The sequence below is a fragment of the Neoarius graeffei genome, chromosome 17, assembly GCF_027579695.1.
Source record: "Neoarius graeffei isolate fNeoGra1 chromosome 17, fNeoGra1.pri, whole genome shotgun sequence".
Lineage (NCBI taxonomy): Eukaryota > Metazoa > Chordata > Actinopteri > Siluriformes > Ariidae > Neoarius > Neoarius graeffei.
In genome coordinates this window covers 20413592-20429929 of record NC_083585.1, presented here as the reverse complement: position 1 = coordinate 20429929, position 16338 = coordinate 20413592, and the positions used below count along the sequence as shown (strand labels likewise).

Genomic DNA, 16338 nt, shown 5'->3' with positions numbered 1-16338 from the left:
TTTTCACATTACGTCACTTGCAGGGGAACTCGTATCCGTTTTCAGCCTTTTGAATGGAAGAAGAGGTATACGGCGGCAACATATGTTAACAAAACTGTGTCATTCACAGATAAGATTGATAATAATATTGCGCATTGTTGTTTATCATTATGTATTGTTAGCGACCATTCCAGTCACCTATCTGCCTTGTTTTGGAAAGGAAGTTTACTGACTTTCTATGGTTGCTACTTGTTAGCCAGCAGATTAGCATGCCGCCTCTTCTTCCATTCAAAAGGCTGAAAACGGATGTGAGGTTCTTCTGCAAGTGACGTAATGTGAAAAAGGCCAATTACATGCACTGACTGATGCCACTTCTGGCAGGTGCAACAATGCACCAACAAGGACCTAAAAGGACAATATTCTCACACTTACCTGATACAGTGCAATACTTATTACAGTGCAACCTCACAGAGCAACTTTTTAGTTTTTATAGCTTTTGTATATTTTATATTTCTACACTTTTACATCCATACCCAATACAATGCAATACCAAATACAGTGCAATATCCTGAGTTTTGTAGCTGAACTGAGTTTCTATAACTAATGTGCAATTAACATCTGCAACTCAACACGCCCAGTTGTATATATATTCTTTGTTTTTCTGCTGTGTTGTGACATGCACCATTTGTATATACTGTATATTATTTGTTTTTCTGCTGTGTTGTATGTTTCCATCTAAATGTTTGCACTGGGGTGTGTGCTTTCCATCTCATTATATAATTTTCCCGCACCTTCTCCCGTCGTTCTAGCTTTCTTCACTACACTTTCTTCCTCGTCCGTTCTTTTATTTGTTTCCACCATCATTGCTTTTAAAAAAACGCCGTTATTCTCTGCATAGTGAATATATTTCTCAGCTCGGTCCGAACCAGCTCTCAGTTATCTCTCAGTTGAATGATCTGATGAATCCCTAAAAAGCACTTTTCCCACCTAATGCCACACCCACAACATACAACCGTGGGAAAGAGGGGCAATCACAGAAAGATGTGGCAGAACGGCAAAAAAAATGTAACTTTTTCACCTCCCCACCCCCCCAGCTGCCATGGGAACCACCGCAGGTGCAAGACAGAGGCAATGCATGCAACTACAGACAGGGAGCAAGGCGCAGGCAGAACACACACACACACACAACACTGAACACACACACTTACAACAATACAGGCCGTTAGTCGTTATACTATATTAGGTAGGCTATCCAGCGCTGGATTTACATACTTTGCAGTTTAACGTTTGATACATTTTAGAATGTTAAACTCGTCGCGTCTGTGCTCAGTGCTTTCCTAAATTGTCGGCCGCAAGAAGCCCTCGCACGAATGTGCGTGTTTTTTTTCGTCATTCGCATGCTGAAAAATTCACTCACAAATGCGAGTGAAATGTGCGCACTGTAGAGCCCTGTTCAGTATTGTTCTACAATGCAGAAAATAGTCAAAATACAGAAAAACCTACGAATGAGTAAAGTAGGGGTGTACAAACTTTTGATTGTTACTGTACATTGCAAAGATTGGCAGAGGACGAAGGGGTTAATGGAGTGGGTAATATCTGTACAGAAATGTGCGTGCACCACTGTGATCTTGTTTTCCAGGCAAAGGCTGAGAAAGAGAAGAATGTACACAGGAATATACTGTAGGTTGCTGACTCTCGTATGTCTTTTACCTCTCACAGGCTACTCATATTTATACCACGGTGTGTTTGAGTGATCGAATCTGATTAGTCAGAAGGCGTGCATTACTTTTGTATCACAGCACAGGTAATTTCGGCTGTAAAATAAACGATAAGTTAACATTAATGTGCTTTATTATTGTTTCTATAGTAACAGCTCATACACAGGGACTTGTACGGTGGACACGCCAAATAATCTAAGACTAATAACAAGCAGATTTAAAAACACGTTGTTGTTTCACTAATTAATTCTTATAATCATTGATGAGGTGGCACAGTGATGCAGTGCTTTGCACTGTTGCCTCACAGCAAGAAAGTTCTGGGTTCGAACCTCACAGCCGACAGGGGCCTTTCTGTGTGGAGTTTGCATGTCCTCCCCGTGTCTGTGTGGGTTTCCTCCGGGTGCTCCAGTTTCCTCCCACAGGTCAAAGACATGCATTTAGGTTAATTGGCTACTCTAAATTTTCCATGATCAGAAATAGTGCAGCCAAGAAACCCAAGTAACCCTACACTGCAAAAAACTGAATTTGAGGAGAAAATTACTTAATGCTAGTGAAATTATCTTGCTCCATGGTCAGATATTTTTACTTGATAAGACATCTGAGAATAAGTTGGTTGCAATCTAGAACTAAGTTTCTAAGGCAGAGCCTTTTCTTACAAAGCCCCACAGTTATGGAACAGCCTTCCAAGTAGTGTTCGGGAATCAGACACAGTCTCAGTGTTTAAGTCTAGGCTGAAAACATATCTGTTTAGTCAAGCCTTGTGTTAATGGTGTTTATGAGGTAAAGGAGTAGATCTGGAGGGTCCTCAGGCATAGAGTGTTTTGGTAAACTGGGATGTATGGATGCTGTCAGTCCCTCACTCGCTTGCTCACTCGAGTTTGTTGATGGTGTAGTGGCTGGCTGCTTTATGTCCCGGGGCTCCCTCATGCCTGTGTTACCTTCTGGCTCTCCCCTTTTAGTTATGCTGTCATAGTTAGTTTTGCCGGAGTCCCTGCTTGTACTCAGCGCAAAATGTATCCTGTTCCTACTTATTCAGGTAACATTGGGCATACCTAACAACCTGTGTTTTCTCTCTCTCCCCCTCCCCCCAAATCTGTCCCTCTGAGTTACATGTCAATCCTGGGATCAAGGTGCTGACTTCTTCTGCTCCTCGGACCTGCCTGATCCATCCTGGTGCCCTGTGTCTGGTTGGAGTCTCATCGCATCGCTCCTGTGGAGGACGGCCCCATGAGGACAGTTGAAAGTCACACCTGGAGGACGCTCTGGACTCTTACAGTAATGCTTTTATGGCTGACGACTACAGTTGACTTGCTAACTTTAGGACTGCAGTTGTCATGAACAGTTTAGCACTCAAGCTTCCATCAATGAAGAGTTTATAACATCAGTGAAACTGACTTCATGTTAAAACTGTTAATGTTATAGTCATGCTGTCTGTTGTTGCTCAAATGAGGATGGGTTCCCTTTTGAGTCTGGTTCCTCTTGAGGTTTCTTCCTCATGTCATCTGAGGGAGTTTTTCCTTGCCACCGTCGCCACAGGCTTGCTCATTGGGGATAGATTAGGGATAAAATTAGCTCATGTTTTAAGTCATTCAAATTGTGTAAAGCTGCTTTGCGACAATGTTTATTGTTAAAAGCGCTATACAAATAAACTTGACTTGACTAAGTTTAATAATCTCAGAATTGGTGTCTTGTATTCTTATAACAGGAAATGTTAATTGTTTCAACTATTTTCAAGATATTTTCACTTGCTAAGATATCAGTTTTTGCAGAAAAGGAAAGGGACCCAACCCAGAACACACTGGAGTGGTGAAGAAGAGGAGACTCATTGATGGGGTGTTTTTTGTTCGGAGATGTTTATTTAACATTTATAGAAATAATCCATCCATCCGTTATCTGTAGCTGTTTATCCTGTGCAGGGTCACTGGAGCCCATCCCAGCTGACTATGGGCGAGAGGCGGGGTACACCCTGGACAAGTCACCAGATCATCGCAGGGCTGCACATTGAGACAAACAACCAATCACACTCTCATTCACACCTACGGTCAATTTAGGGTCACCAGTTAACCTAACCTGCATGCCTTTGGGGGAAACCCACACAGACACGGGGAGAACATGCAAACTCCACACAGAAAGGCCCCTGTTGGCCGCTGGGCTCAAACCCAGAACCTTCTTGCTGTGAGGCAACAGTGCTAACCACTACACCACCGTGCCACCATTTATAGAAAGAGTCTCCGCTGTAAGTGCTCTTACCCAGTGTCCAAAATCCCTCCCGACTCACTATACAGTGGACTTTATAGGGAGGTCGCCATTTTGTAGCGCTGTCCGAATGTATAGTGAGAATTATTACACCCTATGTAGTGCATCCCACAAGACATCATGAAAAGTAGTGTACAACCGATGGTCACTAACCAAGCAATATGCATTGTGGTCGCGTTGAAAGAAATCAAATCAAAAGCCTCAAATTTGATTTAATAAAAGGCAGCGGGAAAGAAGAAAGGATTCAGCCTTGATTTAAAAGAACTGAAAGATGCAGCAGACACAAAGTACTTTGTATTTATTAACGTGGGAAATGCGCTCAGTATAATATGGATTTATCACAGAAATACATATATGTTATTTACCAGCTGGGAGGTCCGTATCATGAAATACCTTGACCGAGGTCTTGAAAGTACTGAGCGAGGCTCTCTGGGCCGAGGTCAGTATTCAGGGCCGAGGTCACGGTATTTCACCATACGGACCGACCTTAAGCTGGTAAATAATATATTTATTTTTTTCTTGACCAAGTTCTAACAGAAAACGAGAGCGCCCGAAAGGGAAAACCGAGCCGAGCCGCCATTTTGAATCCTCATTCACGGCTGTAATGCAAATGGCTTCCTCCTCGGTATACAAGTGCACTTCCATGGCAGGAAAAAAACTACATTTTGCCGCCTATGTAGTCCCCTATTTATACAAATAGGAGTCATTCAGGATTCAGCCATGTTTTTGCCCGGCGTTAGCAAGTTAGAGGTTTTTAGCTTTCTCCTGAAATGCTTTCTTTTATTTCGTCTTTCTCAGGGTAGTAAAACCCGCTTTCGCTGTGATAATGATAGTGTTCACTATCCATGCTGTAAAATTAACGCTATTCTCCTGAGAAATGCTGGCAAAAATTTATAAGATTTTTGATAATCTTTTAAATAAATCTTAAAAAAGATAAATGTTGACAAAAAATGCTACTATGTTTGTTGCTGTTGTGAACGAGCGAGTCGCCAGAGGTCCATAACCGGGGTCCGTAACTGAGGTCCGTACCGTAGGATACGGACCCACTCACCAGCCAATCAGAGCGCAGGATTTGGACAGCGAAAAAAATAAATGCATGGATTTATTATTTTTGAAAACCCACAAGCCGACTGATCTGGCACGTTTTAATTGTACAACAGTAATGACGTAAATAACAGTGTGGCGGACTAGTGTCCAAAAGTGTTTTTTCATTTTACCAATGTGCTCACTACATAGTCCTCTACACAGAATTCCCTAGATAGTGAGTAGGGAGTAGTGAACAAGTGAGTGATTTCTGACACAGGGTTAGTCTCAGTCAAACTTTGTTTTCTCTGTGAAATGACAGGCCACGTTTTGCTGCTGGCGAGGAATAAATGCTTATCGTAATGTACAATGGCATGCAAAAGTTTGGGCACCCTTACTGAAAATGTCTGTTACTGTGAATAGTTAAGTGAGCAGAAGATGAACTGATCACCAAAAGGCATAAAGGTAAAGATGACATTTCTTTCAGCGTTTTCTACAAGATTTGTGTATTATTTTTGTTTTGTACAATTGGAGAGTGAAAAAAGAAAAGGAACACCATGCGAAAGTTTGGGCACCTCAATACATTTGAGTTCTCAGGTAACTTTTACCAAAGTTCCAGACCTTAATTAGCTTATTGAGCTGTGGCTTGTTCAAATTCTTCGTTAGGAAAGGTCAGATGATGCAGATTTCAAAGCTGCATAAATTCTCTGACTCCTCAAACTTGTCCCTAAAATCAACAGCCATGGGCTCCTCTAAGCAACTCCCTCACATTCTGAATAATAAAATAATTGATGCTCACAAAGCAGGAGAAGGCTACAAGAACGTAGCAAAAAGTGTTTTCAGGTCGCTGTTTCCTCAGATTGTAATGTTATTAAGAAATGGCAGTTAACAGAAACGGTGGAGATCAAGGTGAGGTCTGGAAGATGAAGAAAACTTTCTGAAAGAACTGCTCGTTGGATTGCTAGAAAGGCAAATAAAAACCCCTGTTTGACTGCAAAAGACCTTCAGAAAGATTGAGCAGACCCTGGAGTGGTGGTGCACTGTTCTACTATGCAGCGACACCTGAACAAATATGACCTTCATGGAAGAGTCATCAGAAGAAAACTTTTCCTGCGTCCGAGCCACAAAATTCAGCGTCTGAAGTTTGCAAATGAACATCTAAATAAGCCTGATGCATTTTGGAAACAAGTCCTGTGGGCTGATGAAATCAAAATAGAACTTTTTGGCCACAATGTGCAAAGGTATGTTTGGAGAAAAAAGGGTGCCAAATTCCAGGAAAAGAACACCTCTCCAACTCTGAAGCATGGGTGTGGATTGATCATGCTTTGGGGTTGTGTTGCAGCCAGTGGCACAGGGCACGTTTCATTGGTCGAGGGAAGCATGGATTCGAATAAATACCAGCAAACTCTGGAAGCAAACATCACACCATCTGTAAAAAAAAAGTTGAAGTTAAAAAGAGGATGGGTCCTACAATAAGACGATGATCCTCAAAATCTACAATGGAATACCTCAAGAGGCCCAAGCTGAAGGTTTTGCCCTGGCCCTCACAGTCCCCTGACCTAAACATCATTGAAAATCTGTGGATAGATCTCAAAAGAGCAGTGCATGCAAGACAGCCCAAGAAACTTGTAGAACTGGAAGCCTTTTGCAAGGACGAATGTGCGAAAATCCCCCAGGGAAGAACTGAAAGATTATTAGCTGGCTACAAAAAGTGTTTACAAGCTGTGATACTTGCCAAAGGGGGTGTTACTGGGTACTAACCATGCAGGGTGCCCAAACTTTTGCTTTGGGCCCTTTTCCTTTTTTGTCATTTTGAAAATGCAAAAGATGGAAATAAAAAAATTGATTTTGCTTTAAATATAAAGGGAATGAGTCATCTTTAACTTTATGCCTTTTGGCAATCATTTCATCTTCAACTTGCTTAACTGTTCACAGTAACAGCAATTTTGACCAGGGGTGTGCAAACTTTTGCATACCACTGTAGGTGAGAACAGAAACTAACTTGTCTCTTGGATGTTCCACAACATTAAATCCAACTATAAATTGTTAAAGTGTATGGCGTATTGTTGAATAATACATGGTGATATAAGTGGAATGGAATCACATGCCCCAGAATGAGCTGTTGTGTGTTATTCCTTACATTCTGTATCTACTTTTACTCTATACATACATACATACAGTAAGTCACGTGTGATAGCCACTCCATTTAATTTTGTTTGAAGCGGTGGTTATTAATGTCGTGCTTCTCCTCACAAATCTTTGGTCAAGAACCCCTGCTGGTTTAAACTTCTGACGAATTTTACAAATGATTTAATAGACAGGACCGTTCACTGAGTATCTGATCATGTCTGTGCACCTACCGCAACACCTCTGAGTATTTTGTGAACAGGAGATTGATGTCTCTGACAGCACCTAAATGGAAATAAACAGACATGTTAAATAAATAAATAAATAAATAAATAAAGTGCCTTGCAAAAGTATTCATCCCCCTCGGTGTTTGTCCTGTTTTGTTGCATTGCAAGCTGGAATTAAAATGGATTTCTGGAGGGTTAGCACCATTTGATTTACACAGCACGCCTACAACTTTAAAGGTACAATTTTTCTTTTGTGACACAAACAATAATTAAGATGAAAAAACAGAAATCTAGAGTGTGCATAAGTATTCACCCCCCTTCGTATGAATAATAATAATAAACTTTATTTGCCAGGTATGTGAACGCACACGAGGAATTTGACTCCGGTTTCACTTAGTTCTCTTAGTACAAACAGATAAAAAGGGTAGACAGAAACAAAAGCTATGTACATGTAGAAGGGTAAATATATGTATAGACAGCATAGTGCAAGAATGAATTAGTAAATATAAATAGAAATATACAGTGTGTACAGAATAACGGTATGAGTGTGCAGATATTTCACAGTTGATGTTACTGATATTTGAGTCCGGTTTTAGCTGTTCATCACAGAGACAGCCTGAGGAAAAAACTGTTCTTGTGTCTGGTTGTTTTTGTGTACAGTGATCTGTAGCGTCTCCCAGAGGGGAGAGGTTTAAACAGTTTGTAACCAGGGTGTGATGGGTCTGCAGAGATGTTACCTGCCCGTTTCCTGACTCTGGACAGGTACAGGTCTTGGATGGAAGGCAGGCTGACACCAATAATTTTCTCTGCAACCCCTAAATAAGAGCTGGTCCAACCAATTCACTTCATAAGTCACATAATTAGTTGATTAATATCCACCTGTGTGCAATCAAAGTGTCACATGATCTGCCACATGATGGCAACCTGTTCTGGAAGGACCCTGACTCTGCAACACGACTAAGCAAGCAACATGAAAACCAAGGAGCCTCCAAACAGGTCAGAGACAAAGTTGTGAAGAAGGGTTGGGTTATAAAAAATATCCCAAACTTTGAATATCCCAGGGAGCTCCATTAAATCCATTATAGCAAAATGGAAAGAATATGGCATAACTTGAAGGAGTTGGAGCAGTTTTGCCTTGAGGAATGGGCAAAAGTGGCTAGATGTGCTAAGCTAATAGAGACATACCCCAAGAGACTTGCAGCTGTAATTGTAGCAGAAGGTGGCTCTATAAAGTATTGACAGGGGGTGGGTACTTATGCACACTCCAGATTTCTGTTTCTTCATCTTAATTATTGTTTGTGTCACAAAAAAAAAAACAATGTGCACCTTTAAAGTGGTAGGCTTGTTGTGTAAATCAAATGGTGCTAACCCTCCAACAATCCATTTTACGGTAATTCCAGCTTGTAATGCGACAAAACAGGACAAACACCAAGGGGGATGAATACTTTTGCAAGACACTGTATACATATAAAGACTGAGTATTGGATTGGTCATTGTGTTATTTACTCAAGCTCGTGTTCAGAAATCTACACGTATCAAAATGTTTAAGATGAAAAGAGCTAAACGTCGCAAAAACTTGCCATTAAATCTAAAAAGGAAAAGATTAAAATAACAAGACCTGAGCATGCTGTTTCAAACCCATCAGTCCCATCCACAGGGGGTGATTTGAGACAAGGCACCTTCATCTTCTTTGCTGGAGAATCATCGCAAAACCTGCCCGCATGTTCCACCTATAAGAAAACCTCATATTTAGCTCAAAACACACCAACTTGATGTGACTGTAAATGACTATTTGTCGTTTACATATTAAAATATATATAATTATTACTTAATTAAAAACTATTCTTAATTTTATCTGAGTCTTCAGGTGGTATTGTACCAACAGCAAATCTTGCTTCAGCAGAAGTATGTAGTTATTGCTAATAATCTCGATGTTAATGCCTATATCTTCCAGTGCTCATATTTTATTCATTAATTAATTCATTCATTATTCATTACTAACAGCTTTATCCTGATCTTCATCATGGCAGATCCGGAGCCTATCCCTGGAACAACGGGCTTCAAACAGGTATATATATATATATATATATATATACACACACACACACACACACACAAGTCCATCTACAAGAAATTCTACACACAGCCAATCCAGACAGAACCTCAACCTCAGGACTGACCCAGGGACCCTGGAGATGTGAGGAGGCAACGCTACACACTTTGCTCCACTAGTACACTATATGGCCTTTATATATGGACACCTTACCATCACATGTCACATGTGCTTGCTGAACATCCCATTTCGGATTTATTCCCTGTTCACTGTTATAATAACCTCTGCTCTTCTAGGAAGGCCTTCCATTAAATTTTCTAGTGTGGCTGCGGGGATTTGTACTCACTCGACCACAAGAGCGTTCATGAGGTCAGGCACTAGGCATTTCTCCTAGCTGTATTTGTGTTGTTTAGACAGCCGAAGGCACAATAATGTAAAATAGCGGGAATACACATGACTTCACCATAGGCAGAAGTAACACAGCTCTAATGCTGCGAGTACACACAAAAAGCAGCTCTAAAAATGGGAAACGGTTTGCCTGGGCCCGCCCATCCTAAGTGTGACGCAACACGATGGCCTGTTGCGAGCTTAGTCTGGCAAGGCAAGCTATCTCCAGCTCTTCCAAGCTCCCGAAAAATCGGGAGCCAATCAACTTTGAGCATCTCCAACGGCCCTGGGTAGAGGCGTGTTCAAGGCAGTGACGTAGTAGAACTGCGACCGGAAGCCATAGATTGTTTACAGAATCTATGCCGGAAGCGCTTCATTCACTAGAAACATTACGAACATGGAGCAGCGGCAAGCCTTTGACACAGCGGTAGATGCTGTATTGAAAGCATTCAACGGGAAGTTCTCATTGAAAACGGAGCAAAGAGCAGCCCTGGAGGTATTTATCTTCTTCCTGTTACTCAAGCAGTTTCTGTTGCATCACATACGTCAGAGGAAAGAGTGATGTGATTGGTTTAAGCTTCGTCACAGCCTTTTCTGGCTTCAACCAGTAGCAAACTGAGGCATTTCAGGGAGGCGGGTCAACCACGCCTTTGGAAAACGGTTGGGCTGAATATCTTTGCCAGACCAATGCTCGCAGAGCTTTGAAGTCGCGTTAGCCAGACTAGGAAACGGTTGCAGTGCGATTGACTGTACAAACAGATTTAACAAGAAATCTGAGCTCTCTTTTTCCAGACTGCTGAAAGCTAAAGAAAAGAGAAAAATGATAAGTACAGGGATTAAAGTATTCCGGCCTCCTGCCGGATTTCCGGCGTGCAGCGCTTGACTGCGGGCAAAAAATATATATTATTAGGAGAAAAAAAACGTTCGATAACCCCATGGCTTTCGAGTGTGTTCGTTCTCTGCCAATGATAGGAAAGAAGCGCAACTCTCTGGTTCTGAAACTAACAGTATTAGCCAATCAGAAGTAAAACGGGGCGGGTCTTAACACAACGTGCCTTGAGCAACTTCAGAGTAGAGAGAGCGGCATTTCATGGAGTGGGGACGATGCAGTATATGAAGCCAGGGAAAATACCCTCGCCATAGATAAAGGTCTGAAGAATAAATGGCGCTGGGCATGGCTGGAGGAGATTAGACGAGATAGCAAGCCATTTAGCAGTTGGTGTAGGAAGTTGAGGGAGCCAGGCACTTGCTTCTGCACGCTGTGCTCCAAGAAGCTCATATATGCATCCAGGGGCAAAAAGGTTCTTCCTAGACACGAGTCAGACCCTGCTCACAGAGCAGCTGTTCGTGCTGTCCCACACACGACGCGCTTACCAGGAGCAACAACAACATCTGATGTACCGGCATCCATAACTGACCGTGTGTGACTTGAAAATACGGGTGTGCGCATTTCTCGCAGAACACGACCTCTCCTTCACGCTCGCGCAACCCCTGGTCGATCTGTGTAAAAAAATAGCGGAAGACAAAATTGCATTAAGTAAAATGTCCATTTCAAATCAGCTCGCCAGCTATTTTAACACTCACGGGATAACACCTGAGTTCAAACGGCAAATTTCCACCAAACTAAAAAACAGTCCAGCCAAGACCTCCTCTGCATCAGCCTCAACTACCTCTGGAAAAAGGAAGAGTTCTGATGACTCAAAACCCACTAAAAAGAGGAAGAAATAGAGCACTTTGTGTATTTCCTTTTTGAATCTAGTTCTGATGCCTCAAACCCCATTAAAAAGCACTTTGGAGATGCAAATGGAGCACTTTGTTTGTGTATTTCTTTTTGGGAATCTAACTAATCTAACTATCTGATTTATCACTTCATGTAGAAGTTGAAGTTTTTTATGTTATTTATACACTTGACTTTCTATTTTCTATTAATATCTGTGTATTTAATTTGCCATTATTTCTGATGAACAAAGTTAAAAGTTATTGAAATGTTGAAATTGTTGAATTATTTGAATTATTAAAACTGTTTAAAAAGTAAACCACTGTCCTTTTATCTCATTCATCTCATTATCTCTAGCCGCTTTATCCTTCTACAGGGTCGCAGGCAAGCTGGAGCCTATCCCAGCTGACTACGGGTGAAAGGCGGGGTACACCCTGGACAAGTCGCCAGGTCATCACAGGGCTGACACATAGACACAGACAACCATTCACACTCACATTCACACCTACGCTCAATTTAGAGTCACCAGTTAACCTAACCTGCATGTCTTTGGACTGTGGGAGAAACCGGAGCACCCGGAGGAAACCCACGCGGACACGGGGAGAACATGCAAACTCCGCACAGAAAGGCCCTCGCCGGCCCCGGGGCTCGAACCCAGGACCTTCTTGCTGTGAGGCGACAGCGCTAACCACTACACCACCGTGCCGCCCACTGTCCTTTTAATGTACCCTAAATTAAATGGTTACAAAGATTTTATTTTTCCAATGCTAGACTGAATTTCACATACCCTTGTAACAGTTCACCTTGTGATTGTAGGTCAATTTGTAACATGTTAAGGACAAAGCTTAGCAGCAAAACTTGATATCAAAAGAAATCCTAAATGCTACATGTAGCATATTTTGATGAGGTGCACTTTTGCCATCTACTGGCCGTTTTTGGTAATGCATTTTCAAAAGTCAAACTTAGTCTGCAATCATTCGTGCAATCTTTTTGACCCTGTGAATGTGTTCATGTTGCATATTACGACCCCTGCAACCACATAAAACACACACACACACACACACACACACATATATATATATATATATATATATATATATATATATATATAGGCCTATATTGTGTGCCAACTCTTCCAACCGACCGGCCATATGGTGAATAGAGTCGCTTGCATAAGTTTAAAAAGTTCAGGCTCAGGATTTTTTTTTTGCTTTAATCCCTGTAAGTAGTAGAAATGTTCATAAAAGTTTATTAAGAAAAGGCCTGTTTGTCATTAACTTTTTCATTTTTGATAAAAGTACTATTTTAGGTACGCTATCGTATTTTATTCCAACCTTTACAAATGTGGGTAAATAATTATTGTTGGTTATTAAGAAAATGTAATAAATGTTGTTTTTTTAAATTTAACAAAATGAATATTTAAGTTGATAAACAATATGAAAATAAATGTTACTTTTTTTGGTAATAAAGTTTTCTTCATTTAACTTTTTTTTTTTCAAAAATATTGTGGGAAAATCAAATCGCGAATTGGGTGAATTGTTATATTTCTATCAGGTACTGATGTCGGTGTTTCAGTTCATCCCAAAGATGTTCAATGGGGTGGAAGTCATTTTTAACAAATCTTGTCATTCTTGTATTTTGATATAATTGACACATATGCAGCATCCTGACTCTGAAAAATGTGACTTTATATAGATCACAGAGTAGAAACACTCATTTATACATGGATCCGCACTTTGTTGTTCCTACAGGAGCAACTATCCATGCTAACATCAATCTTATTGTGTCTACTGACTCTGAAAGCATCTCACTAGTGGAAATGAAACATCATTAAATCTTGATTAAACCTCTTACAGGAGATATAATACCTCCTGAGGTGATGTAGGAGGAGTGATGGATGACAAAATAAATGATCCTTTATGTCCTGTGAATTAATAAATTTGACTTGTGGTTTGTCTGGCTGAAAATGTTTAAATCCTTATGTATAACATCGGCTGTATAGCTGGATATTCAGCGAGTACCAAAGGAAATTACAGCATCTATATGCGTTCATTTGTGGTGCAATTAGAAGGCAACATTAATTCTTATTTGTGACTCTCATTGTGGTTCCTTCCAGTGTTGCCAACTCTTTTCAAGGGAAAGTAGCTAAAACAAGCTCAACAAGTCACTTAAAATCGCTAGATGATGGCACAGACTAATTTGAATACTAGTCATTTATCATGATCAATGGCACATCAAGCTGCAAATAAGAAGGACGAAGTAAGATATTCACTTAGAATATAACAAAACAGAATTTTATCAAAATAGAAAATAACAGACTATCGTTTATTTCTTAAATAGTTTCTTATAGAAAGAAATCATCTTTGGTCATGATACCATAACGCATTTACAGGATAGTAAATGTCAAGAACGCTCTCTAAAACGCAGAAAAAAAGAAGCAGTGACAGTGAGTAGCTGTGAAGGAAAACATCTACTCACTTTTAGGACTCATAAAAAAAAGTAAGATCTCTAAAAAAGAGAGTTTAAAATGAAGAACAAAGAGGTGAGAGAGTAGGACAAGCAATGGTGAACAGTGATTGGCCGTGGGAGCATCATGGTGATCAGTGATTGGCCGTGGGGGGGATCATGGTGATCAGTGATTGGCCGTGGGGGGGATCATGGTGATCAGTGATTGGCCGTGGGGGGGATCATGGTGATCAGTGATTGGCCGTGAGGGGGATCATGATGATCAGTGATTGGCCGTGGGGGGGATCATGGTGATTGGCCGTGGAGGGTATCATGGTGATCAGTGATTGGCCGTGGGGGGCATCATGGTGATCAGTGATTGGCCGTGGGGGGCATCATGGTGATCAGTGATTGGCCGTGGGGGATCATGGTGATCAGTGATTGGCCGTGGGGGGCATCATGGTGATCAGTGATTGGCCATGGGGGATCATGGTGATCAGTGATTGGCCATGGAGGGTATCATGGTGATCAGTGATTGCCCTTGGGGGTTCATGGTGATCAGTGATTGGCCGTGTGGGGTCATGGTGATCAGTGATTGGTCGTGGGGGATCATGGTGATCAGTGATTGGTCATGGAGGGTATCATGGTGATCAGTGATTGGTCGTGGGGGATCATGGTGATCAGTGATTGGCCGTGGGGGATCATGGTGATCAGTGATTGGCCATGGGGGATCATGGTGATCAATGATTGGCCGTGGAGGGTATCATGGTGATCAGGGATTGGCCATGGGGGTTCATGGTGATCAGTGATTGGCCGTGGAGGAATCATGTTGATCAGTGATTGGCCGTGGGGGATCATGGTGATCAGTGATTGGCCGTGGGGGATCATGGTGATCAGTGATTGGCCATGGGGGGATCATGGTGATTGGCCGTGGGGGGATCGTGGTGATTGGCCGTGGGGGGATCGTGGTGATTGGCCGTGGGGGGATCGTGGTGATTGGCCGTGGGGGGATCGTGGTGATTGGCCGTGGGGGGATCGTGGTGATTGGCCGTGGGGGGATCATGGGGATTGGCCGTGGGGGGATCATGGGGATTGGTCGTGGGGGGATCATGGTGATCAGTGATTGGCCGTGGGGGATCGCGGTGATTGGCCGTGGGGGGATCGCGGTGATTGGCCGTGGGGGGATCGCGGTGATTGGCCGTGGGGGGATCATGGCGATCAGTGATTGGCCGTGGGGGGATCATGGCGATCAGTGATTGGCCGTGGGGGGGATCATGGCGACCAGTGATTGGCCGTGGGGGGGGATCATGGCGATCAGTGATTGGCCGTGGGGGGATCATGGCGATCAGTGATTGGCCGTGGGGGGATCATGGCGATCAGTGATTGGCCGTGGGGGATCATGGTGATCAGTGATTGGCCATGGGGGGATCATGGTGATTGGCCGTGGGGGGATCGTGGTGATTGGCCGTGGGGGGATCGTGGTGATTGGCCGTGGGGGGATCGTGGTGATTGGCCGTGGGGGGATCGTGGTGATTGGCCGTGGGGGGATCGTGGTGATTGGCCGTGGGGGGATCGTGGTGATTGGCCGTGGGGGGATCGTGGTGATTGGCCGTGGGGGGATCATGGGGATTGGCCGTGGGGGGATCGTGGTGATTGGCCGTGGGGGGATCGTGGTGATTGGCCGTGGGGGGATCGTGGTGATTGGCCGTGGGGGGATCGTGGTGATTGGCCGTGGGGGGATCGTGGTGATTGGCCGTGGGGGGATCGTGGTGATTGGCCGTGGGGGGATCGTGGTGATTGGCCGTGGGGGGATCATGGGGATTGGCCGTGGGGGGATCGCGGTGATTGGCCGTGGGGGGATCATGGCGATCAGTGATTGGCCGTGGGGGGATCATGGCGATCAGTGATTGGCCGTGGGGGGGATCATGGCGACCAGTGATTGGCCGTGGGGGGGGATCATGGCGATCAGTGATTGGCCGTGGGGGGATCATGGCGATCAGTGATTGGCCGTGGGGGGATCATGGCGATCAGTGATTGGCCGTGGGGGGCATCATGGTGATCAGTGATTGGCCGTGGGGGATCATGGTGATCAGTGATTGGCCGTGGGGGATCATGGTGATCAGTGATTGGCCGTGGGGGGCATCATGGTGATCAGTGATTGGCCATGAGGGATCATGGTGATCAGTGATTGGACGTGGAGGGTATCATGGTGATCAGTGATTGCCCTTGGGGGTTCATGGTGATCAGTGATTGGCCGTGTGGGATCATGGTGATCAGTGATTGGTCGTGGGGGATCATGGTGATCAGTGATTGGTCATGGAGGGTATCATGGTGATCAGTGATTGGTCGTGGGGGATCATGGTGATCAGTGATTGGTCGTGGGGGATCATGGTGATCAGTGATTGG

General features: G+C 43.3%; 1 protein-coding gene across 10 annotated transcripts in view; it reads right to left on the bottom strand.

The window, feature by feature from the left end:
• The window catches only part of LOC132901436 (testis-expressed protein 12-like), a 55946-nt gene that overhangs the window by 25088 nt on the left and 14520 nt on the right, over positions 1-16338 (bottom strand). For 9 of the 10 annotated variants that reach the window (XM_060943826.1, XM_060943825.1, XM_060943828.1 and 6 more), the window contains exons 3-4: positions 8949-9060; positions 7337-7388 (exon numbers count right to left, since the gene is read on the bottom strand). In XM_060943826.1, coding sequence (XP_060799809.1) covers positions 7337-7388; positions 8949-9060 — 164 coding nt within the window. Of the gene's footprint in view, positions 1-4391; positions 6406-7336; positions 7389-8948; positions 9061-16338 lie in introns of those variants that run through there. The other variant, XM_060943827.1, reaches the window with a different exon arrangement.